Source organism: Amblyomma mixtum, chromosome 3 (assembly GCF_055824585.1).
Source record: "Amblyomma mixtum isolate Tamu chromosome 3, ASM5582458v1, whole genome shotgun sequence".
NCBI lineage: Eukaryota > Metazoa > Arthropoda > Arachnida > Ixodida > Ixodidae > Amblyomma > Amblyomma mixtum.
The window spans coordinates 77,158,937-77,186,006 of NC_143014.1; the positions used below are offsets into that span (position 1 = coordinate 77,158,937).

The 27,070-nt window shown below is 46.4% G+C and overlaps 1 protein-coding gene across 2 annotated transcripts in view; it reads left to right on the plus strand.

Moving 5' to 3' along the window:
- The window catches only part of LOC149350676 (uncharacterized), a 34,499-nt gene that overhangs the window by 3,490 nt on the left and 3,939 nt on the right, over nucleotides 1-27,070 (plus strand). For both annotated transcript variants that reach the window (XM_089579773.1, XM_089579774.1), the window contains exons 3-4: nucleotides 8,686-8,846; nucleotides 25,836-25,987. In XM_089579773.1, coding sequence (XP_089435899.1) covers nucleotides 8,686-8,846; nucleotides 25,836-25,987 — 313 coding nt within the window. The remainder of the gene's footprint in view (nucleotides 1-8,685; nucleotides 8,847-25,835; nucleotides 25,988-27,070) is intronic.

A 27,070-nucleotide genomic window follows, 5' to 3' on the forward strand; every position in this document is an offset into this window, starting at 1 on the left:
CGAATGTATCTCCGATGTTGATGGCCCTTACGGGCTGCTTCATCTGCTTTTTCATTAGCCTGAATGTCACAGTGAGCAGGTACCCACCGAAATGTTATGCAGTGGCCTGCGGCAATACCTAAATGATGTAGATACCCGATGCCCAGGGAGACTGGCTAGTGATTCGTTTTCTTCAGCAGGTTGGCCAGGATCCTCTACGACAGCTAAAGAGCACACGCAGCAACCGCCTTCAATCGATGATAACCCTGTCAGTTCGCCACACGGCAGTTCGTAGGGACGCGCGAGGTGATGTGGGCGTTTTTCTTCAGAGATATCCGTTCTTTTTACTAACATCCGCAGTATTGTAAGCAAACGTGACTGTCTTAATTCCGCCATCGACACCTGCAGCGCTGATATTTTAGTACTAACAGAGACCTGGTTGCGTTCCGAGCTTCGAGACCAGAAACTCTTTCTCATCGCAAACAATTTTTCTATCTATCGCTGCGATCGCACTGAACGACAAGGAGGAGGCGTTCTGCTCGCTATCACAAAACGTTTCACTTCGCAGTGCATTCCGTTAACACCCCTTTAGAAATTGTTTGGGCCTGTGTCACTTTGAATCATAAGAAAGTTATTATTGGGGTCTGTTACCGGCCCCCTACCTATATAAATAACTGTTAACGAATTACATGATGTAATTAACATCGTTTCTTCTCGTTATCTAAACTGCCCTTCACTTATGCTTGGAGATTTTAATAGGCCAAATATTACCTGGTTTAACACTGCCCCTACAATGCATCCACCTTCCACGCTAGCTAAAGCATTTTTAGATATGTGCTCAGTTTTTTCTCTCGAACAGCTGGTCACTGAACCGATAAGAACAACGAGCTCTGTTGCTAATACACTTGACCTTGTTCTCACTTCACATCCCGACCTTGTTTCCAACATCACTCATGTTCCCGGAATGAGCGACCACTCCTTACTTTCTTTAGGGTTATAGACCTTATGCAAAATTGCTGCCATCTATCGGAGAAAAGAAGAACCAGCGGAAATCCTCCATGTTGGAGGATGACTGAAGCTCGTTCCGCCTCTGCTCTCTGGTTTAGGCGTGCCTTGCGTTAGCTTCCTTACTGCTGTGCTGGCTCAAAAATCTTATTTCCTGTCACTTGAGCCTGTAAACATGACTTAATAGTCAGTCGACCTGTTTCTGCTGCCCAAGTTTCCAAGCGACTTCGCAGACACTTACTACGCGTCCAAAACACTTTCCGAACGCCACCGGGTACGGAGATAAAAGTTTTTCACGGAGTCCTACGTCAGTTTGCCGACGCTGAACACCAAGAAATGTACGAAGCAAGTGTAATTTTCGTTTACGGCTAAAAATGTGCGCATTTCAGTCTAGTTTGAGTCAGTTTTTATTTGGTTGGATACTTTTTGCGAACGGGCATGCCGCTTGAATTGCTGCTGTTGTGGCAGCTTTTTCTGTGAGTTGCGTCGACACCGAAAGCGAACGATAGTAAACTTCACGCTCATGTTGGCAGTGTCGAAAAAAGTGGCCTGTCAACATGCGACGCTTTTCATTTTCTTGAAAAGTTCATACAGCATTTGTTTGTTTGCCCTAGTGCTCTAGCGCCCAGAGCCCCTAGTTTGCCCTGGTGCCCTAGACAGAGAAAGAAAACACGTTATTTTTATTACCGGCCACATAGACCCCTAGGTCCTCGCACGACCCCACTACACAACTGTTTACCATTCTTGGACTATCGCCGTTAAAAACACGTAACCCGTGAATGCAGCAGTGTCTATGGCTTTACCACGACGAGCAAGCCGTTGTGCACTGAGATTTTTGGAGGATTCTACATGTGTTATGCATTCCCGCTACTAGTTAGAACTATGGTACCACTTGAGCGGCTTCTCTTACGGTCCTTTCTTTTTTTTTTTACACAACACACGGTATCGTGGAAACCGGTCGGTTAAGTGAAATCGCTACATGCAATCAAGCCGTCGCTCCACAATATAGGCACCTTTCCCTGGTCTAACAGAAACGATTGACTGACTTGCAGTGCACAAACGTTCCGTGCCACGGGCACTTGACTCTTGCTGGAGTTTCGGTCGAAACAAATATTCGCACTAAAAACTAACGCGTGTAACCGCTGCGGCGGATAACGCTAGGAACGACGGTTCTCACAAAGCGCGACCCGTACCACTGAACAGCTGATCACGATTACTCTCTTGCGAGGCCGATAATCGCAGCACTTCACGGGCAATCGCAGGAGAAAAACTACTTTTGTGTGATATTTTCTTCGTGCCTACAAAGCTTATTTCTAATTTCATTTGCTACATGGCGATAACGAAATGCGTTTCGCGACGTCTCGACATGTAGCGACGGTACTGCAACATTTGTGTCGCCGATGTCGGGGATCGCAGTCCAAAAATAGAAATGCGCTCAAATCAAGCGCTCTTGCCTTTTTTTCCCTGGGCGTCTTTGTGACCCTTCTGCGTACAGCAAGGCACTAAGCAATATGTGGGCATACTGAGGACGGTGAAACTCGAGCGCGCGCGACGAGCGTGTACCAGTACGTGCTGTGAATGCGGCGGCTATCCTCCAACATGGCGGATCGCGCGCGGCGACCGTTAGATGGCAGTGCATTTCGCATAAGGTCTATACCTCGCACAACCTACACATGTCAAAAGACCAGTAACTATCCGTAATTACAATAATGCAGACATTGACGCGATTAATAACGAATTATGTTCATTTCTTGACATTTTTCTTCAGGACTTTGACCGACGTACAGTAAAAGCTAACTGGGCGATGTTCGTAGAAAAAGTTGCGTACCTGACAGACAAGTACATTCCTATTCGCACAATAATTAACAAACCGGACGCTCCTTGGTATAATACTCATTTAAGACGACTATCAAACAAAAAGAAGCGATTGTACAGGTCAGCCAAGCTTTCTTCGAGCGAAGCTCATTGGAGTGCCTATAAATTAGTTTCCAGCGAATACCTGTCAGCGCTAAAGATCACTAAGAATAACTATTTATGCCACACGCTGCCGTCAATGCTAACAAATGATACTAAGAAATTCTGGCGCATTATAAACCAAAAAGATGATGACACTATAACCCTCGTTGATAACTTTGGAAATGTTATACCTCATAATCAGATTGCATTCGTTCTTAATGAAACATTCACCCAAAACTTTTCTGTAACCCGCAATGTCCCGCTACCCACTGCACCTTGTTACGACTACCATGATATGTTCCCGCTTACAATTGAACCGTGTGGCGTCGAAACTGTGATTAAATCTTTGCGTCTTGGCCGCCGCGGTGGCTCAGTGGTTATGGTGCTCGGCTGCTGACCCGAAAGACACGGGTTCGATCCTGACCGCGGCGGTTGAATTTCTTTGGAGGCGAAATTCTAGAGGCCCGTGTACTGTGCGATGTCAGTGCACGTTAAAGAACCCCAGGTGGTTGAAATTTCCGGAACCCTCCACTACGGCGTCTCTCATAGCCTTAGTCGCTTTGGGACATTAAACCCCACAAACCAAACCAAACCAAATCTTTGCGTCTCTCCTCTGCTCCCGGTCGTGACCTAATTACCGTGAAATTTTTGCACAGCACTGTTGCTTATTCATCCATTGTATTAGGAAAAATTTTTCAGCAATCACTTGAAACAGGATGCCTGCCCCTTGACTGGAAAGTCGGTAAGGTGATTCCACTCTATAAATCAGGCGACAAGCATTGTCCTCTCAATTACCGACCTATATCTCTAACCAGTATCCCGTGCAAAATATTAGAACATATCCTATATTCATGTATTGCAAACTTTCTCGAATCTAACTCATTTTTCTCGAGCTCACAGCATGGCTTTCGTAAAACGTATTCTTTCGAAACCCAAATCGCTTCTTTCACACACAAGCTAAACCTTTTTCTTGATAATCGTTTAATGGCAGATTGTATTTTTCTTGACTATTCTAAGGCTTTCGACAAAGTGTGTCATAAACTGTTACTTTACAAATTACAGCTAATGAACATGGACCTCAAACTTCTTACTTGGATTGAATATTTTCTCACTAATCGTTTGCAGTACGTGTCAGCCAATAATCAGAACTCTCAGTCAAATCCCGTTCACTCCGGCGTCCCGCAAGGCTCCGTCCTTGGTCCTCTTCTTTTTCTAATTTACATTAACAACTATATCCATTTATTTGCTGACGATTGTGTAATCTTCCGGGAAATAACATGCAGCGACGACATAACTACCCTTCAATCAGACCTAAATGCTGTTTCTTCGTGGTGTAAAACATGGCTAATGGAACTTAACATCAATAAGTGTAAATCTCTTCGTGTATCCAGGACTGACAGAAGTATCCCCACTTATTTCCTGAATTATATTCCCTTAGAATCAGTAGACTCATACAAGTACCTTGGTGTGCACATCGCTTCCACTCTCACTTGGTCTCTACATATCGCATACATAGTTAACGCCAATCGTATGCTGGGTTACATCCGCCGCAACTTCGCCAGAGCTCCTTCATCCCTCAAACTGCTATTGTACAAGACATTAATACGTCCAAAACTAGAATATGCCGCATCCATCTGGAACCCTCATCATTAAAACCTTATTCATTCACTAGAAATGGTCCAACATAACGCAGCCTGCTTCATTCTCTCCAACTATAATAGGACCCCTAGCATATCTTCAATGAAATCAAGCCTTAATCTGCCATCCTTAGCTTCACGTCGCAAAATGTTTCGTATCTGCCTATTCCATAAGATCTTTCATCATCCACACCTGCGCAGTGAATTAATCTCTCCCCCGCATCACCTATCATCAAGACTAGATCATGCCTACAAAGTCGGTGTCCCATTTTGCAGAACTAACGCTTTCTTTCAGTCCTTTTTACCTCGAACAGCAGCAGAGTGGAATCACCTTCCCGCACCAACTGCAACCATCAAGGATTACCAGCTTTTCAAGAACGCCTTAGCTAACATTGTATGGTTAGACACATCTGTAACTTTTTTGATAATAGCCCCATTTGTTTTATTGTATTGTTATGTTTTCTTTTTCCTGTAACCACTCCCCTCTCTAATGCAAATGGCCCTGAGGGTATATGAAATAAATAAATAAATAAATAAATGGTATGCTTCCGTGGCTGATGTGACGCAAGTGATTGATGCATCCTTTTTCACTTTAATGGTAGAGACTTGGTTTGTGCTAATATCTTAGGCTTTTCATCAAACTGAATATTTCTTGTTGTTTGCTTGATATCCACTTGAAGAATTCGGCATCGGCGCCTTACCTTGTGGCCTATGGCTGATTTGTCTGGAGTGACCTTAAGCTGTCATTTCTGTGCGGAGCATGCCATGTTTCAATCAGCATGATTTGTGGTGTTATGGAATTTCATTTGTTTTAACTTTTTAGTTTTGTTAGCAATCATTTCCTTTATTGCATTAGTGTGTAATAGTTTGAATTTTGTTTGTGTGTCTAGTCTGCTGTATTGTGGTTGATGCCATGACAAATTATGAGGTGGACTTTCTAGTGTGTTGTCGAGTTAATGCTGCACAGTCAAGTGTACCTTCATTTACTGCTATAACCAATTTAGATGACTTTACATGTTTTTTGAAGAAGAAAAATAAGACCCTTTTTTGTGCTGTTGCCTTTTTATCATTCTTTTTGGAATTTTTAGTACAAGCGACATGCAGTATTTGATGTGTTATTCATAACCACTGTCTCTGTGTGTTTATTTTCTGTTTGGTTAGAATGCTCACTATTCACTATTCATTTGGTTACACGAAAAAATAATTGCCTTGAAAAGAGCTACGAATGCTTGTCTTGAATGCTGAGTACAGTTAGAAGCGAAGGACTACGTGCAATCCATACATAGCAGCTATATAGACTCTCTTGTTGCTTATAGCTAGAGGTTGGACTTTTAGGTTTTTATTTTTTGAAAATTCGGCAGACTTTTTTTTGGTTTTCATTTCAGAAGGCAAGTTTTGGATTTTTCCGGTGAATGTTATTTTCCACGAATGAACTACTGACTTTTTTTGATGATTTAATGCAGCAATCCTGTGTGGTCAAAAGTTAAATGAAGTCTGTCTTGGTGTTTTTTTTATCTTGAACAATTTGTTTACCAGTAATTAGCGTGAAAATCTGAGCTTGTAGATGAAATTGCTGTCGTCATTAAAAGAGTAACCCAAGTTAAATGAGATAGCCGCCAGACAAAAACACAAGTTGAAGTTTGTTTCTAAGAGCTAGGTTGACATGTTATTGTTGGGTTGTCGCATTTGGCTGAGTGCGAGGATGGGGCATCACATGGTCTGCGTGTTGAGAGCAGTGACGGAACTGCTGCCCAATTGTCGCGGTAGCCAGAACATACCTTTTAGTGACGTCCATGCACGGTTTCATGCCAGTGCCCTGCATGCAATTTATTAACCTACTTAACTAACTGCTCTAAGCAGGCGATGGTAGTGAACTAGCAGTGCTTAGCTAGTAGGCGGCGAGGAGGTAGTGCTTCCCAGGTGTCTGAAGTGTGTAAGCTAGTGGAGCAATATTTCAAATCGCAACGCTATTGTACTTATCCAACAACACCATCGTCGCATCATGCACCTGGCTTCCTGCTTACTCAATTTCAGCTTTCACTGAGTGTAACTCGCATTAAACAGCCAGCTATCTATACCTTGCATGCCAAGAAAACCCTTTTTTGATTAAAGCAAAATTTTGAAGACTGAATTCGGTGTACTTTTATTGTTTTTTTTTTTTTTGGTTTCAACCGAAATGTCCTACTAGCCCCTCTTAGAATGCTGCTTCTGGCTAAACCACTCACTTGTTGGCACTTAAATTTTGCACAGAATTTATATTTTGCGGCAAGTTTTGTTCGTTGCTATGTTTGGGTGGGATATTTGCTTGTTTCAGTTGGAATGAATCTAAAGTGTGCACTGCCATGGCCTGGAATGGTCTACTGGATAGTAGGTCTGTTAGCTTTGGTTACACATGGTGTGACGCGGTAGGTACAGCTGGCCGGGTGGAACTCGCCCAGTCGAATTGCAAAGTCAGTCTTTAGCCGCTGCGTTTCGCTGGGCGTTCCTTCTTCATCTTCGTACCTGGATGTGGATTCATAGTAGGTCTGTTTGATTTGGTTGCACCAGTTCTGCAAAATTCCACAGTGGTGCCATGAATGTGCAGCACCAGTTCCTGCAGTTCAAGTGCAGCTTGGCACTGGCTGCTTCCAAAACGAATGGTTGAGTGCAGGCCTGGCTGTTTGCTAGCGTTGGTGTCACCACCGAATTGCAGCCAGCTACGTGCTGCCCACATCAGTGGCCGTCAACATTCCGGACTGCGTGAATTTTCGAAAGGCAAATGGTGATGAGAACCAGGCCCAGGAAATTGTAATTTTTCTGAAAAAAAAAAAATCGCATTTATTAGACATGGTTTATGAATATACATTGAAATGCTGTTAGTAGGAGTCTACTTCACCATTTGGGTTTACAACACCTTGAATGGCTACCCACCTTCTCCTTTCTTAATTTAATTAGACTGTAGTCATGTCTTCCTAATCGTGGGCATCACCATCTTGCTGCATTGGAGCTGAACATCCAATGTGGAGGGTGCAAACCAGCCAAGAACTGGTGCTGCACTGGGTGGACACTCTTGCAAAACGAATATGGAAGTGCAGCAGGTGCTGCATTCCTTGAACTGGTGCAGCGAATGCTTCCCAATCGAGTAGACCTTATGTATTTACAGCTAACTCTGCAAACAGATTTGGGCGTGCCTTAAAATTTATCTGTTGTGCTGAACTGCTGTTGTGGTACCTTATCGTCTTGTGTGTGGCTGCACCGATTTTCTTCTACTCATTGTGTGAAAGAAGCTTTTTTTTTCTCTCTTTGTTTCTTATTCATGTGCACTTTCCAAAAGTACAAATTATATATGAACTTACGCTTGCTTTTTAAGTGTATGCATTGTTTTGTCCATTTTGCTGAAAAGCATCTTTTTCTTTATGTTTAGTTTTTACATGCATTGCTATCAGCATTTTTCTATTTTTTGCCTCATTTGGCACTGTTTATTAAAGAATTGCTTTTGGCAGTGCTCCTTCTTTTATGTGATGTATTATTAAATTTGGGTTCTCCTTGCAGTGACTAGCGTCAACTCATTTAATTGTTTTTATTTTGGTGCCTTTCACTGAAGTGCATGGCGCCCAGCATACTTGATTGCTTAAGCCTAGCGTTATCTTTGCATCAAAGACAGTTTTGCAGTGCTTTTTTGAGTATTGCAGGGGCACTAAAAAGTTAATGACAGTACTGTTCTTTTGATGGAGTTATTGTTGGTGAGGCTGCCACTGAAGCATTGATAGTTTGTTGAAATTTGGGGCAGCCTGTTTCTTTCTTCAGATCATATCTATGCGCATGAAGGCTATGCTTTTTTAAAGTCGTGTTGACAGGGATTATGTTGCTGGAATAATTGCTTTTTCCCTTGTTTGGGTTCACAGCTTAAGCCACTAATCAGTACAGAGTGGTATCTCATGAAGTGACAACTCAAGAATACAGACTTTGTTTGCATTAGCTCAGCGTGCTTCGGGAATGGACAGTGGTATGGGCATAAAGAAGCATAAGAACAGACATTTTACAGCATGTCCTGCTGGCTTGCAAAAAAAAAGAATTGCCTTCAAAATTTTCTTTGTGGTGTTAAAAGCCACTGTGGTCTGCTTTATAGGTGGATCCAGAAGAGTTGGAAAAAACACCAAAAATCATACGCAGCAGTTTTAACATGGTAAAAGAAACCGTGAAAGAGCCTCCTGAAAGTTATGAGGAGTTCGTCTATGATGTTTACTACAGTGCTGCGCAGTTCAATCTTCTGCGTGAGGATGAATACAGGTAAGTTACCAGTCTTCTGTTATGCAGTGTTCTTGGAAGATGCTGAGAGTAATGCCTGTTTTAGTCCCTGGCATTATTTCAGAGCACCTGCTTACTGCCCTTGCTTCTCCCCACATGCAGACCCTGCCCTATTGATGAAGATAGGGCATTCATGGGTGGATGTGATGTTTCAGACCACATGGCAGCTGCCTCATTTCGTCTAGGACAGGCAGGGATTGTTTTAACTGGTTCAGCTTATTCAAATGGAAGCATTGCAACTGGGAACAACCATGGCCAGCTTTTTACACCGACTATAGTTCGGCTGAAATGGTTGAATTTGAAAATTAGCATGTCAGTATCTGTGACAAGGAGAGGGGTGTCGGTGAGAGATGTTAGGGCAGCGAATTGCGTTATCGTTGTTAGCACGACCAAAGTTGGAGCGTGTAAATGCAGGCTGGGAAAAGTTCTTATGGTGTAGTCTAACTGAGCTCTTTCAAAGTAAGCAGTTTTTTAATGAACCACATAAACTTGTCACAAATTGATTATTGCCAGTTTGTGGCAAGTTTTGGATGATTAACAAGGCCTGCAGTTTTTCATGCCATGCTTGTGCTGAGTAACAGCAGTGGCTGTGAAGGCTACAAAAATTTTGTATGTTTTATTCTCAGTAATAATATGCTTGATATTAAGGTGACAAATAATGCGCAAGATTTTTCACATCATTTGATGAGATACCTTGTGCAAGGTGTTTCTGCATTTTTGCTTCTGCTTGCTTGCTTAGAGTGCATTCATGCCGAGAATGTGTTCAAGAAAAAAAAAAATAAAAGGAGGACTGGAGTTCTCTCTTGATGGTGTTTTTTTTTGTGTGTGTTTTGTTAAGCGATGAAAAATGGTTTGTACAGCTAAATTTAGGTTTCATTTCCATTTCTGATATTTTTGCCCATGTACTTCATTTTCGCTTGAAGCATCAAATCAATAGAGCTACACAAAGAGGAGTAATTGTGAGCTGTGCTTAACAGGTTGTTCCTGGAGCACTTGCAGACTGTTCTTGCAATTCTGTTGGTTGGTTTGGTTTATGGGGTTTAATGTCCCAAAGCGACTAAGGCTATGAGAGACGCCGTGGTGGAGGGCTCCGGAAATTTCGACCACCTGGGGTTCTTTAACGTGCACTGACATCGCACAGTACACGGGCCTCTAGAATTTCTCCTCCAAAGAAATTCAACCACAGCGGCCGGGATCGAACCCGCGTCTTTCGGGTCAGCAGCCGAGCACCATAACCACTGAGCCACCGTGGCGGCTGTTCTTGCAATTCTGTAGGTCTCATGTGGCAGTTCATCTAAACTGCTCATAACCGATTAGGGTGTTACCTTACCGTGCGCTCTCGGCCAGCCCTGCCCTGTTGGTGTAAAGCAGGCAATCTGGGCGAGCCTTGTCACTGGGCGTGCCGAAGTGACATGGGCGGTATGGGCATGGCATGGTGCACTCTTGATCTATTTTCTTTATTTCTTTTCTGGAAGAATAGCATCAGTTTTAATCACCACTATCTTCGGTGTTAATGAAGCTAGCTTAAGAACTTTTATGGTGTGTTAACGAGTCATGGAATACTGATCACTCATGCACTTTTCCTAACCTCAGTAAATGACATTTCATGGTCCCTTTAAGGAGAGAATCTAGGTGCATAGTGGCTGGTGTCTTATCAATCAGTATTCCTGAACCAAAGGGAAAGCAGTTGAGCAAGATCACAGGGACCAATGCTCACAAACAGCATTGGCTACTAAGAAATTGTTGAGACATGCAGGACAGGGTTAATTGGAGAGGTATGTGAGAGGCTTCTGTCCTGCAGTGGGCGTAGCTGGCTGATGATGATAACTGTGAAAGCAAAAGCAGACAGGTGTTATCTGTGTGCATCTCGGTTTGGGTTTTCACGTCTTTCCTTAAGCAAGCTTTTACACTAAAAATCGAATGCTTAAATTGACATTTGTTAGCACAGTACTTCTGCCATCTGATTGTTGCCAACAAGAACTCCAGAAGTATATTTAAGAACAGGAATTTTTTTTTTTTCCCACCCAAATGAGTTGAAAATTGACATCAAATATTTCAGTAGTTCAGCTCATCAGGTATAGTGGCGATGCAACATTGCACATCCATAGCGAGTGTGGTGTTCCTGATGAGTTATTCACTCTTTCAAGTGTCATGTCATTGTTCAATTAGGTAGCATTGTTGCAAAGATGTGTGAGGCAAGCCTTATACGAGGTAGGTTGATGCTTCCACTTCTCCCCTCCATTGATCAGGGTGGATGTTTGGGCGAGTTGGTTGCTCATGATGAAAAACTGTAGCGCTCGAGACGAGGACACAACGAAGACGACAACACATGCGCTAACTTTCAATTGAATCTTTATTTAATGCACAACCAGTTTTTAAATACTGCGCAAGCATCAAAATATCTTCCCACTAGCCTATCACACCGCAAGTCACTTTTCACATTTTGTACAAGCCATCAAGAAAAATCATCTCCTTCTTTGATAAATACACAGATGGGATGCTTACACACTTATCTTCTAAGTTTTTTATTCGTTTTGCTTCAACAATCTCCCGTGTTAACTGTTTCCTGCTTCTTCTAATAACCTGGCATTCATTGAACTTCGGCATGCATGCGTCTGGGTTGCATTCCTCACAGTGTTCTGAAAGATTACCTTTTTTATTTTCTATATTCCTATTGTGCTCCCGTAGCCTCTCGTTTAGGCACCTCCCGGTTTGGCCTACGTACACCTTACCACATGACAGTGGCAAGGAATACACAACACCTTCTGCGCAGTCAACAAATTTCTTGGTGTGGTTCTTTGTACAACCTTTATGTTTCACAGAGTACGGATTTGTCATCTTACATAGTTTTGCCAGTTTATCTGGGGCCGAAAACACTACCTGAACGCCTACTCGTTGACCTATCTTTTTTAGATTATGGGAAATCCTGTGCATGTACGGAATTACCGCTGTTTTCCTATAATTCTCAGGCAGAGTTTGACATTTGGATTTATTCTTACGAATCATCCCCTCAGCGACTGACACCAAAATGGCAGGCTTGCTTAAGTGCGCCAAAGATAGCATAGATGATTTAGGAGTAATAGTTTTCCAGAACGCTACAGGAGTGTCTGTACAGAATTTTTTAGGTCTTTTAGCTTTTTATCTCCAGTCCACCTTTATCAGCTGGCAGGGCAAACCCTACCTGCAAAAACAGGGGGTTTGTATTGGCTCGTGCCTAGCACCGGTTTTGAGCAACTTGTACCTAGCAGGTGTTGACAGAATCATCAATGATTGCCTAATTAGTTCCAAAGTGACCAGAGTTTTCAGATATGTGGACGATTTTCTCATCCTCATCGACAGTAGCTCTGATGACCTAAACAAAGTATCATCTGATGTAACAGAAGTTTTTAATGAATGCCTCGACCCACTTCAGCTGACCTGTGAATATCCTGAAAACAAAGAAATTCGCTTCCTTGATATCAAACTCGTATGTGGTCAAGAACACACTTGCTGGAGCTATGCCCCTCGTGCCAACAAATCCTTGCTTGATTACAATTCGGCGCACTCTAAGTTGATAAAAAGAGGCATTGTCAACACGTGCTTCAAAAAGGCTCTGGAGAAGTCGTGTGGGCACCAGGTGAACAGTAGTTTTCAGGAACAGGTAAAACGGTTACAAGAGGCTGGGTATCCTAACGCCATTTTGGTGTCAGTGGCTGAGGGGATGATTCGTAAGAATAAATCCAAATGTCAAACTCTGCCTGAGAATTATAGGAAAACAGCGGTAATTCCGTACATGCACAGGATTTCCCATAATCTAAAAAAGATAGGTCAACGAGTAGGCGTTCAGGTAGTGTTTTCGGCCCCAGATAAACTGGCAAAACTATGTAAGATGACAAATCCGTACTCTGTGAAACATAAAGGTTGTACAAAGAACCACACCAAGAAATTTGTTGACTGCGCAGAAGGTGTTGCGTATTCCTTGCCACTGTCATGTGGTAAGGTGTACGTAGGCCAAACCGGGAGGTGCCTAAACGAGAGGCTACGGGAGCACAATAGGAATATAGAAAATAAAAAAGGTAATCTTTCAGAACACTGTGAGGAATGCAACCCAGATGCATGCATGCCGAAGTTCAATGAATGCCAGGTTATTAGAAGAAGCAGGAAACAGTTAACACGGGAGATTGTTGAAGCAAAACGAATAAAAAACTTAGAAGATAAGTGTGTAAGCATCCCATCTGTGTATTTATCAAAGAAGGAGATGATTTTTCTTGATGGCTTGTACAAAATGCGAAAAGTGACTTGCGGTGTGATAGGCTAGTGGGAAGATATTTTGATGCTTGCGCAGTATTTAAAAACTGGTTGTGCATTAAATAAAGATTCAGTTGAAAGTTAGCGCATGTGTTGTCGTCTTCGTTGTGTCCTCGTCTCGAGCGCTACAGTTTTTCATCCCCTCCATTGTTGACGTAACCCTTTGCAGCAGAAAGATTAGCTGCATGTGGGTACACTGATAAGAAGACATTTATGTCTTCCTTTTTTTTACCATTTTTTAGAATTTTGCCTATGGTTTAGTAGCGGATCCCTACCTAGCCACAAATCAAAGGACATCGATTAAATGAGAGCCCTGTTGTAAAACGAGTCACCATAACGAGTCAAACTGAAATTGCTTTCAAAGGAAAATTTGTGCCTCAAAAGAGGAATTATTAGCGACTAAAAGCCATTATAGGCATTATAAAAATGGTGCGAAACTTTCTGTTATCCCATAATTCATGTTCTTACATCAAAAGGATGTGGCACAGGTACCTGAGGTATAAGGATTTGCTTAAAATCTCATCTTTACTCATTTCTACAGGTTGACTAATGAATATGTTAAATTGAGCATTGGATTCAGAACCTTTTCTGGCTTTTCGATGCTTTCATAGAAGCCTGGAAGCTTTTGCAAATTCTTCTGAACGTAAAATTCTTGTATATACCCTTCAGCTTCATTTGAAGGTTGTCTCTTACAGCAGCAGGGTTTTATTTGCAAGTTATAACATCCGGTACAGCATTGAAATTCACATTGCTAATTTTGTTCTCCTCTTTTGGTTACTTCAGTCCATCTTTTGGGAATGTTCATTGTGTTAAATTATGTACATTGTGTAATAAAGAGAATTGGGGTTTGCTGCCTCAGCGGCTAGCGCTGCCGAAGGAGAGGAAGATGACAGAAGAAGACAGAAGACGAAGCTGACGAAGCTCGGGTGCGCGCTTGCGAACGCCGGCCTGCTGAGCAGCACTGCTGGGACAAGGACTGTGCCCGACCACAATAACTGTGCGAGTTTCCACATTACACTTGGTGGAGGTGCTCCTTGTTCTCCCCGTGGAACTACGCCATGATGCCCAGGATACCAGGCTCTACCACGACGTCCGACACCTCGGTCCAACCTGCCCAGGCTGTCATCTGTTCCGGTGCCGTCCGTCAAGCGACCCGACAGTCTTCAGCGGCACTGACGACACCGACGTAGAAGATTGGCTGGCCTCTTACGAACGCGTGAGCGCCTACAACAAATGGGATGACGTCGTTAAGCTCACGAACGTCATCTTCTACTTGACTGACGTCGCCAACTTGTGGTTCCGCAACCACGAGGCGGATTTTACTACCTGGGCGGCTCTCAAAACCAGCCTGACATACGTCTTCGGCCGCCCCGCTGTCCGAAAACTTCGCGCCGAACAACGTCTGCGCAGTCGTGCCCAGCAGAATGGCGAGAATTTCACCAGCTACATCGAGGACGTTGTTGACTTGTGTAAACGGCTCAATCCATCTATGAGCGAGGGTGACAAAATCAAGCACATTCTGAAAGGGATTGAGGACGACGCATTTCAAATGCTGGTGTCTAAAGATCCTCAAACCGTCTCAGACGTCGTCTCTTTGTGTCAGAGCTACGACGAGCCCCGAAAACAGCGTCATGCCACCCGGCGTGTCATTTGCACGGACGACAACCTTTCGAGCTTGGCGGTAGGCGGTCCTGCTAACGATCAGCCGACCCTTCTTCAGCACATCAAGCAGTTTGTGCGAGAGGAGGTCGCCCGTCAGTTATCGCTGGTTACCTCCCAACCCGCCACAACGCCATCACTATCGCCTTCGATTAAGCGTGTAATCCAGGAGCAGGTAGCTGAGGTCCTGCCGCCCACTAATTCACCTACTCTGGTCACTGCACCGTTGACATACGCAGAAGCAGTCGTCCGGCCACGACCTCAGCCGGTTCTTCCAACTTATGCACCGCCTGTCAACGTCTACCCTCAGCAGCAGCTCGCCCCTGCACTGCCACGCACTCACCATCCTTTGCCTCGCACCTGTCCCCGCCCTGTGAATCCATGGCGCACCCCTGATAACCGCCCCATATGCTATGCCTGCGGTCTCGCTGGTCATGTGGCCCGCTGGTGCCGCACGCGCGGATCCGGTCCTTACGACTACGGGCGCTCGCCAACGTACGACGCTTCATTTCCCTCCGTCCCTGTCTCTTCTCCTCTGCCGCCTCCGAATCCCTCTCCGCCTCGCTCCGACTCTTACAACCGAAGCCATCGGTCACCGTCTCCTCGACGCCGTTCGCTCTCTCCTATGCGCCGCCGGTCCCCACCTCTTCAAGCGGAAAACTAAGCGCCGCAGTTCCGGAGGCAAGAACTGCGCCGTCAACGACCGTCTCAAGCCCTATGAACGTTATTGAAGTTATCGTTGAAGGTGTTACTGTTGACGCGCTTATTGACACTGGTGCTGCCGTGTCCATCATTAGTCGTAACTTGTGCCGCAAATTAAAAAAGTGATGACGCCGCTTTCTGACCTTTCGCTTCGCACCGCCAGCGCTGACCCCATTCGCCCTATCGCAGCGTGCACTGCCCGCCTCGTCATCCAAGGCCTCCCATACACCATTGAGTTCTTCGTTCTCGCCCGCTCCTCTCATGACATCATCCTCGGGTGGGATTTTCTGTCCGCGCATCACGCCATCATTGACTGTGCACGTGCGGAAATTGATTTGTCGCCGCTGTGTGATGCTCTTGTGGACGCCTCCCCTGTTACCGCCGCGCCTATTCTCGCCGCTGACGACGTCGACGTGCCAGCTTTCTCTTCTGTTCTCGTGCCGCTGACTTGTGCTGCCCTCTCTGACGCTACTGTCCTTTATTCACCCTCACCTCTTTGTGCGCACCGCAAGTCTGTCTTGCTCCCTCATGCCGTGCTCACACTTGCTGGTGGTTATGGCGCTCTGTACGTCGCGAACCCGTTGCCTTTCCCCACCACTTTACTTCGGGGAGAATCGCTTGGAACGGTCGATGTCATCGATCTCGACGACGCTTCTCCTGTCCTTGATGACCCTGACGCCCATGACATCAACGCCCTCACTCCTCCCGCCGACGTCGCCGACCCGTCCTCCCCAGATATGTTTTCCCGTTCTGTCGATGCCGCTCTACCACCTCACCAACGCGCCCAGCTCATCGCTTTGCTGCAGCGCTTCCGCGCATCCTTCGACTCTCCTCAAGCACCGTTGGGTCGTGCCGCAGCGGTTCGCCACCATATCGACACTGGCACCCATGGGCCCTTGCGGCAACGCCCTTACCGCGTCTCCTCTGCCGAGCGCCGCATCATTGATGAACAGGTGAACGACATGCTACATCGCGGCGTGATCCAGCCCTCTCACAGCCCGTGGGCTTCTCCGGTCGTGCTCGTCAAGAAAAAGGATGGATCCATTAGATTCTGCGTCGACTAACGCCGGCTAAACAAAATTACTCGGAAGGACGTCTACCCTCTGCCTCGTATAGACGACGCGCTGGATTGCCTGCAGGGAGCGGAGTACTTTTCTTCGTTGGATCTGCGCTCTGGGTACTGGCAGGTGCCGATGGCCGACGTCGATCGCCCGAAAACAGCTTTCATCACGCCTGATGGACTGTATGAATTTAATGTGATGCCCTTCGGTCTCTGCAACGCGCCTGCCACTTTTGAGCGTATGATGGACAACATCCTCCGTGGCCTTAAATGGCAGACATGCCTCTGCTACTTGGACGACGTTGTCATCTTCTCCCAGAATTTTGCGTCTCATCTTCTTCGCCTCGAGAGTGTTCTTCGCTGTCTCAGTGACGCTGGCCTGCAGCTAAACTTGAAAAAGTGTCGCTTCGGCGCTCGACAGCTGACTATCCTAGGCCACGTCGTGTCCAAGGATGGTGTACTCCCGGATCCTGCCAAGCTCCGCGCAGTTGCTGATTTCCCGAAGCCCACATCTCTGAAAGAACTCAGAAGCTTTCTTGGCCTTTGCTCCTACTTTTGCCGTTTCATCAAGAATTTTGCTGCCGTTATCGCCCCGCTGACGCAACTTCTCGCTGGTAGCCACGACTTGTCGGCTTGGTCCCCTGCATGCGACGAGGCTTTTGGAACGCTGCGCCAGCTCCTCAGCTCTCCTCCGATCTTGCGCCATTTCGACCCTTCCGCGCCAACAGAACTGCACACAGACGCCAGCGGCATTGGTCTCGATGCCGTTCTAGCTCAGCGGAAACCTGGTTTCAATGAGTACGTCGTTGCTTACGCCAGCCGTGCGCTCACAAAAGCGGAGACTAATTATTCCGTCACAGAAAAAGAATGTTTGGCGATTATTTGGGCGATCACAAAATTTCGTCCTTACTTATGCGGGCGCCCGTTCGATGTCATTACCGATCACCATGCCCTTTGTTGGCTGTCGTCACTCAAAGATCCATCTGGCCGCCTCGCTCGTTGGGCTCTGCGTTTACAAGATTACGACATTCGGGTCATTTATCGTTCCGGTCGTAAACACTCCGACGCCGACGCTCTCTCGCGCTCCCCTGTGACCTCTGAGCCTGACCCACCATCTATTTCCGGCCTCACACCTTCTCTCGACACTATTGATATGGCTTCTGAGCAGCGCAAGGATCCTTGCATTACTTCTCTTCTGGATTTCCTAGCCAGCCGCTCAGCGCGCCTCCCTTCTCGAGCGCTCCGACGTCAAGCCCATCACTTTGCCGTGCGCGACCAGCTGCTGTACCGTCGGAACTACCTCCCCGATGGTCGCAAATGGCTGCTCGTGATTCCAAGGCATTAGAGCACTGCACGGGCCACAATCTGAGGCCCAAGCCCGGCCCGGGCCCGAGACCTGAAGCCCGAGCCCGGCCCAGGCCTGCGGCTTCAAGCCCGGGCCCGGCCCAGGCCCGCTAAATTATCGCTCTAGCGAGCCCGGCCCGGCCCGTGAATCCCGGAGTGAGGCCCAGCCCGGGCCCAGCCCGGCCCGTATCACAGTAACGCTTGAGGTATACTGCTCACTCTGGGCAAGCACACTGCGACTAGACCGATAAGGAACTCGCCGACAAAGGTTCTGAAACGCCGCCGCGGTGGCTCAGCGGTTATGGTACTCGGCTGCTGACCCGAAAGACGCGGGTTCGATCCCGGCTGCGGCGGCTGGAATTTCTTTGGAGGAGAAATTCTAGAGGCCCGTGTACTGTGCGATGTCAGTGCACGTTAAAGAACCCCAGGTGGTCGAAATTTGCGGAGCCCTCCACTACGGCGTCTCTTATAGCCTCAGTCGCTTTGGGACGTTAAACCCCATAAACCAAACCAAACCAAAGGTTCTGAAACCACAGTTTGGCTTGAAAAAAGTTGGTTCTTTTTAACCCAGAAGGAAGTGATTAAGAGTAGCGCTCGCCAGGCCCGTCTTTTGGACAGTGATCTCGTGTACGTGCGCAAAGATAAACTCCGAAGTTCCAAGAGCCAAACAAAAATGGCTGCATACGAGCGTAATAGACTACTTTTCATTCCCCTATGATTTTAATCTGTTATACTTTGCCGCCCGCGAAGTATAAACATTAAAGCTGCCTAGCAAGCAGCGGAATGACATTTTTTTAGTGGACGCGATCTCTCAGGTTGAACTCATACCCGAACTGGTCGCCTTTCAGCAGAAACGAAAAGCTAAAAGGCTTGAGTATTTCGCGGTGTGTATCTGAAGACTATAAGCGTCCTAAACTTTTATGTTCTTCCCGAATGCATTTCTAATAGTGTATAGATATGTTTTGGGATGACGAACGATCAATGGCCAATTAAGGCAGGTTGAATTTTACTCTTACTGGTGGAGCAGAAGATAACGCGCGAACCACGTGATAACTTGTAGGGCAGAACCCTTGTCATGACAACCATGCTGAAGAAGCGAGGAGCGACAGATATGGTTATGAGATGGGATTTACAAACTCTCGCGAGCTTTTGTGGCTATTTAATTTACGAGATGTTCCGGTCAGCTGATCAAAAAGAAAACCAAACGCGCTTTAGTTTGTGAATTTTCTCTCATGAGAAAAATATAGCTATAAAATAAAAGCTATGTTTTGGGGCTGTGAGAGACACCGAAGCAAAGGGCTCCGGATCATTTCGACTGCCTGGGTTTTTTCAACGAGCAATGATACAAAGTGCATGGCTGTCATGCTTGCCGCCTAAATAGAAATGCGGCTGCCGAGGCTAGGAGCAAACCCTGGTTCACCGGCTCAGTAGTCAAGAAACTTGACCGCTAAGCCAACGCGGCGCGGAAATAGAGAAATAAATAAGTCAATGAATAAAGCTTAGTTTTTTCTCAGCGCGTAGTATAACCCATAGCTCATCCGTGCCGCTGCTCCAGTGCCGCAGTTGTGTACTTCACTCTGCAATAGTGAATGAATAGTCGGAAACCAGCCGTTTCTGTACAGACCAAAGGCCGGCTCAGGTCCGCAGCTTTAAGCCCGAGCCCGGCCCGGGCCCGCAACTTCAGGCCCGGGCCCGGCCCAGGCCCGGCAAAACAAATCATGTCCCGGCCCGGCCCGCGGGCCGGGCCCGGGCTTTCGGGCCGGCCCGAGCCCGTGCAGTGCACTACAAGGCATCTCCGCTCCGCCATTTGTGCCAGTTACCACGATGACCCGCAATGCGCTCATGCCGGTCTCCTGAAAACTTTTACCCGCCTACGCCTTCGGTATTATTGGCGGGGCATGTACCGTTTCGTCCGCCAGTACGTACGCTCTTGCCTGGAATGTCAGCGTCGCAAGAACCCACCACCGCACTCACCTGCTCCTCTGCAACCTTTACCGTGTCCCGCCCGGCCATTCGACCGTGTTGGAATAGACCTTTATGGCCCTCTTCCCATCACTGCCGCGGGCCACCGCTGGATCATCGTCGCCATGGATCATCTCACGCGCTATGCCGAAACTGCCTCGTTGCCAGCTGCGACGGCCTCTGACGTAGCCGGTTTCATACTTCAGAACCTCATTCTTCGTCACGGTGCGCCTCAGGAATTGCTCAGCGACCGGGGTCGCGTCTTCTTGTCCGGCATCGTGGAAGCCCTCCTTCGGGAGTGTCATATCGTTCACCGCACGACGTCTTCGTACCATCCGCAGACCAACGGCATGACCGAGCGCTTTAACCGGACCCTCGGAGACATGATGGCCAAGTACATTTCTGCCGATCTCTCAGACTGGGACCGCGTTCTACCTTTCGTTACATACGCCTACAACTCTGAAACGCAAGCCACTACTGGTTTTTCCCCGTATTTTCTTCTGTACGGACGCGAGCCTTCCTCCATCATGGACACCATACTCCCTTACCGCCCCGATTCGTCCGAATTTACAACCGTCTCTCAGGCCGCTGCGCATGCCGAAGAATGCCGTCAACTCGCGCGTTCCTTTACTTCACACGACCAGCACCGTCAGAACAGCTCCCGCGCCGCTTCTCCCGGTCTGCCGCCGCATTATCTTCCGGACTCCTTGGTTTGGCTTTGGGTGCCCTCCTCCAGCCCAGGACAGTCTACAAAACTGCTGAGCAAATACCAGGGCCCCTATCGCGTTGTTCAGCAGGCATCGCCAGTTAATTATCTTGTGGAGCCCATCACGCCTTCGTCGGACCATCGCCGCCGTGGCCGTGAAATCGTGCACTTAGACCGCCTGAAGCCTTACTACGACCCAGCTCTCGTCTTGTGCCCTTAGGCCGCCAGGATGGCGCCTTTCCACCCCGGGGGTATTGTAATAAAGAGAATTGGGGTTTGCTGCCTCAGCGGCTAGCGCTGCCGAAGGAGAGGAAGATGACAGAAGAAGACAGAAGACGAAGCTGACGAAGCTCGGGTGCGCGCTTGCGAACGCCGGCCTGCTGAGCAGCACTGCTGGGACAAGGACTGTGCCCGACCACAATAACTGTGCGAGTTTCCACATTACAATTGAAGTTATTTATTAGCTGATAACGCACATTCTGCTTTGGCATAGAATCATGTTTATGCATGAAGCAGTGATGTGATAATTTATCTGAGAAGTGTGGTGTTCTGTCTGCATGTGGATGCTATGTCTGCAGTATACATCATCATCATCATCATCATAGTCATCCTGACTATGTCCACTGCAGGGCAAAGGCCTCTCCCATATCTCTCCAATTTACCCTGTCCTTTGCCAGCTGCGGCCACCGTATCCCCGCAAACTTCTTAATATCATCCGCCCACCTAACTTTCTGCCATCCCCTGCTGTGCTTACTTTCTCTTGGTATCCAGTCTGTTATCCTTAACGTCCATCGGTTATCTTGCCTTCACATTACAAGCCCTGCCCAAGCCCATTTCTTCTTTTAGCTGCTGCGGTGGCTCAGTGGTTATGGTGCTTGGCTGCTGACACGAAAGGTGAGTTCGATCCCGGCCGCAGTGATCACATTTTGATGGAGGCGAAATGCTAGAGGCCCGTGTGCTATGAGATGTCACTGCACGTTAAGGAACCACAGGTGATCGAAATTTCTGGAGCCCTCCACTACGGCGTCTGTCATAGCCTGAGTCACTTTGTAGTTGTTAGTTATTGCAATTCATTCTTGGGGAACAACTACTGGACAGATGCCAAGTTCTTCAAAAAACAACACTGTCTGCACTACATTGCAAGCATCAGTCCATGACAAGAGATCTGTTTACAAGACATAACATAATTTGAGCACTCCATTGGAAAGCAGCTGGTGAGGATCAGATAACAACAGATGTTTTGAAGGAAGGAGGAGGGATCGTGCTAGAAAAACTAGCCGCCCTGTATACGCAATGTCTTGTGACCTCAAGCATACCAGACGCTTGGAGGAACGCTAACATTATCATAATTTATAAGAAAGGAAACGTCAAGGACTTGAAGTAGACTTCAGTCAACCAAATGATCAGGCAGGCTTTCGTAAAGGATACTCGACAACGGACCATATTCACGCTATCAATCGGGATAGAGAAATGCACAGAATATAATCAACCCCTATGTGTAGCCTTCATTAATTACGGGAAAGCATTTGACTCGGTGGAAACCTCAGCAGTCATGCAAGCATTGCGGAATCGGTGTAGAAGAGCCTTATTTGAAAATTCTGGAAGATATCAATACCGACTATACAGCTACCATAGTCCTTCATAAAAGCTACCGACTATACAGCTACCAAAGTCCTTCATAGACCTTCAAAGTCCGCAATAAAATTTCAATAAGGAAGGGTGTCAAGCAGGGAGACACGTCTCGTCAATGTTATTCACTGCCTGTTTACAGGAGATGTTCCGAGGTCTGGATTAGAAACATGACATTGATAACATTGCCTTGCAAAGCCACTCAGGACAACTGCAAAACATGATCAATGAGTTAGATGGACAGAGCAGAACGGTGGGGCTAAAAATTAACATGCAAAAAGCCAAAGTAGTCTAGCATGGGAACAGCAGTTCGAAATTGGTAGTGAGGTGCTGGAAGTAGTAAGAGAATATGTCTATTTAGGGCACGTAGTGACCGCTCTCCGGATCATGAGGGAAATAACTCGGAAGAACAAGAATGGGGGGGAGTATATGGTAGGTTCTCTCATATCATGATTGGCAGTTTACCAATATACCTCAAGAGAAAAGTATACAACAGCTGTATCTTACTAGTACCACCTGTGAGGCAGAAACGTGGAGGCTAACAGAGGGTTCAGCTTAAAGGTGCACTGAAGAGGAATCTGAACTTGTCTTTTTGCCGCGGGATCTCGATCTACACGTTCCGAGCTTTCTTAGAAACTTCGATTTATTGCCCTGTGTGGCCGATTTTCGTAATTAAATCTAATCAACGTCCGGCTCCCGCCTTTTTTTTTTAATTCTCCCGCGTACGGTGGGCGGAGTCGACCAACGCGTGGAGCGCCTTTCACCCAGTCCCGTGGCGGCTTGCCGCTCTGCCATCGGCGGAGTAATACGTAGTAGTCCGTAGTAGCAAATAGTCCGCGCGTATTTTTATTTCTGTGGGCTTATTTTGCGGCTATATTATCTGCGAATAAAACTATTTATTCATGGAAACCTAAAAACAAAATAAAGCGAAAGCAAAGCCTCCACGGAGCTGGCTGAAAGGCACTTCACGCGTTGGTCGACTCCGCCCACCGTACGCGGAGAATTAAAAAAATAAAGGCGAGAGCCGGACGTTAATTCGATTTAATTAGGGAAATCGGTCACAGAGGGCAATAAGTCGCAGTTTCTAAGAATGCTAGGAACGTGCAGATCGAGTTCCCGCGCCAAAAAGACAAGTTCAGAATCCTCTTCAGTGCTCCTTTAAGTTAAAGGGGCCCAGAAACACAATCTTAGTTGACTGTTCTGCCTGTTGATCGCGTACAGTGAGTTAGAATGGTGCTATTAGTGTCGGTAATACCGCGTGTATTCCGTATTTTAATATTTTAATGTCCTCCCAAAAACAAATTCATGGCTCTGATGGTGTCCCCACACAGTGGCAGGTTTTAGCAGCGGATATGACATCACCTAGCGCGGGCTTGATGATTGGACATACAGTAAATATACTGCAAATTGTGTGAATAAATAGAGACATTTTGTCACCTCTTGGTGTTTTATATTAGATCAACAAAAACAACTTGTTCGTCTTAGATAAAAGTCCTGCAAAGGAAGTAAAATAAAAATACACCACCAGGGGCTCTGGCATGGAAACGACGCTGCCAGTCTCAGCAAGAACGAGTTACAGAGAGCAGGCAACCATGGAGTGCAAACTTCCGCGACGTGCTCTGGCAGGCTCTTTTGATTGGTTGCGCCAGGTGCCGTCATTGGGAGAGCGAAATAGGAGTGGGAGGCCCCGCCAAAATCGAGTTGAGGGCAGCGTTTTGTTTGCTTGTATTTTGAAATTTCTTCATTGAATAACTCCCGTTCCTGTGCATCGATTCCTGTAATTCTTTTTAAGTCAGCATATATGTGACATAAAGAATCCACCTGAGTATAGCCGGTATCCCCCCAAGCAGTGTTTCGCAGCCCCTTTAAGGACAACGCAACGAGCTATGGAAAGAAAAATGATAGGTGTAACATTAAGAGATCGGAAGCGGGCGGAGTGGGTGAGGGAACAAACACCGGTTAATGACATCCTAGTCGAAATCAGGAGGAAGAAATGGGCTTGGGAAGGGCACTTAATGTGAAGGCAAGATAACCGCTGGCCCTTAAGGGTAATGGAGTGGATTCTAAGATAAGGCAAGCATAACAGGGGGCGGCAGAAAGTTAGGTGGGTGAATGAGATTAAGAAGTTTGCAGGGATACGGTGGCCACAACTGGTAAAGGACAGGGTTAATTGGAGAGACATGGGAGAGGCCTTTGCTCTGCAGTGGTTGTAGTCAGGCTGCTGCTGCTGATGATGATGATGAAGAATTCGACTCCTGTTAATTCGGAAGCGGGGATAATTTGAACTGCCGGCTCTGTCCCTGCCAGTGCCTATGCAATTCTATAGTGTTGGATGTTCGCTAATTCGCATGCTATGGGCATCATACTGTTTAATTGAACAGGCTGCTGAAGGCAGGCTACATCCCAGTATGACTGGCCTGACAAGAAATTGTCGAAATAGCCCTACTCAAAACCATAGTTCCAAATTGCCTCATCTTCGAGGGCAGTCCGACCGCATAGTTTTAGTTTCGCTTTTCTGGAGCATCGTGCCAGCCTGCAGTGAGGGTGGCTGGACCGGCCAGTGTGAACCAGCCATAAACTTTCTCAATATAACTAGAGGGAAAGCTGGCTACTCTGCACTTCATCCTCCATGGAGAGGTGCAGGAATTCCGGGAAGATGAGGCTTCTTACTTGACTATTGTTGGGCATAAAATGTGGATTCAGCTGTAATAATGACTTCTCGAGGCGAACCTCGCAGAAATGCTGTGAAAGATCCCATTCCAGCCTAACACCAAACTTTCACTTGAGTGAAATATATTGATGAAGTGAAAAATGCAGTATTGAAATAATTTAATCTGAGTACAGAGGAGAGCATCGCGGCTTAGCTACAAATTTCGAGGTACAATCCACGCTTTCAGCCTATCATTAGCAAAGCCAAATACGAAGCCTCGTCTTCCTGGCATTCCTGCTGAGGATGTAGTGCTTTTTAAGAAACTCGCTTAGATGGTGGCACCAGCTTTCCCTCTAGGTAATTTAGAAACTTTATGTAGCCAGCCAATCTAACCCAGCTGAGCACCGTTTCGGTTGCCGATTGGTGCAGGTCAAGTTTCCCTTTTTTTTTTCTCTTGCCGCTTCTGGTCCGCTGACCTGTCTTGTTCTCTTCCACCCTCATGGCTCCATTCTTCCAGCGTGTTGAGACTTGCTTATGATGCGTGTGATGTGGTAATGGAGAAGCTTATTCAAGTTCAAAACACTGTGGCCACAGCTTGCAGCGTTCAACCACATGAAGCGCGCGTTCACAATCTACGACAATTGACCAAACCCAGGGTGGATGTTGTTGGGCGAGTTGGTTGCTCATGATGAAAAAAACTGTAGCGCATGTGTTGTCGTCCTCGTTGTGTCCTTGTCTCGAGCGCTACAGTTTTTTCATCATGAGCAACCAAACCCAGGTAAATAGAGACTCTGAGATACCTCAGCAAGCAGTATCAAGGCAGCATGGGGTATCCTGTAGCGTCACTGGCGACAGTGGCAGTGCATGGCTATGCTGATTACAGAGTGGGATCCAAGCAACAATGTTTAGCAAAACGGTTGATGGTGTATGTTTTTTTCTGATTTGCTCCTGCTTGTTTCCTTGTTCATTCAGTCTGTTCAAGATTGGCCCCCCAGATGCCTTTGCCCCAGAGCCAGCATATGACTCAGACTCTGACCTTGGTCTTGAAGCGCGTGATGATGACAGTGACAGCAATGCTGAAGACAACTGGAGGAATGATTATCCAGATGAAGACTTCGAAAAGCGTGAGTTGAGTTAGTTTTCTTAATGGGCTGTGTCTTCAAGGGGTCATTCATTTCTTTGGAGACTTTTGCTTCCATGTGTGACGCGTCATTTTTGGTGTGCATTTATGTATGTCACCATGTTGGCGCTAGCAAAGTGAAATGACACTGTTGATACTAGATATTGAGTTTATGTTTAGAACTGGAAATAGCATCAAAATACTCATTTGCTTGTGCTAGTTGGGTTGTAGCGATAATACAATAGTTGAGTTGATGGAGCCGGTATCAGGATTTATACAGCCCTTTTGAACACCGTCAGTACTTAGGACCTCAGTATTGTTATGCAGCATAATGTGTGATCAGTCATTCAGTTCATTCAAGGGCCCTTAATGCTCATCGATATTAGCAGTGATCTCGTGTGTCCCTGGAAAGAGGAGACAATGACTTATGCTTTACTTACAAAGTGTATCGGCCTGAAAATTCCATGCCTGATATATGCATAGAAAAACACGTTATGAAATAACATTATGAAAAGAGAGTGCATCTACTGTAGTGCATGGAGTGGTGGCATTGGCCCCAGGTATTTGCAGCTGTCTGATCATTGGTGCGGACACAGTTTTCTTAATGTGCTGTTCTCTGCATGCATGGCATTGCATATCTGAGGGAGTCTACACAAGCCAATTCCATATGTTGTCATGGTATGGTTAGATCAGTACCCATTGCCTGCGGCTCCGAGCTGTCAGCCGATGAATGCTTTACTGCCCATGCTATTCACACATGCATTGATTGCAGGGCAGCAGGTGCAATTTTCATCAGGCTAGGATTTTACCCCGTAGTTTTGATGTGAATTTCGCAAGCTTTGTTGTCAAATTTGTCATGTAGTTCTTAATTCATGATGTGCATAATATGGTTACTTTTCTACTTTGTGTACTGTGCGATGTCAGTGCATGTTAAGGAACCCCAGGCAGTCGAAATTTCCGGAGCCTTCCACTACGGCGTCCCTCACAGCCTTAGTCGTTTTGGGACATTAAACCCCATAAACCAAACCAAACCAAACATTTTTACTTTTCTGTCGTCTGCTGTCCGATCTTCCATGTGTGCTCATTT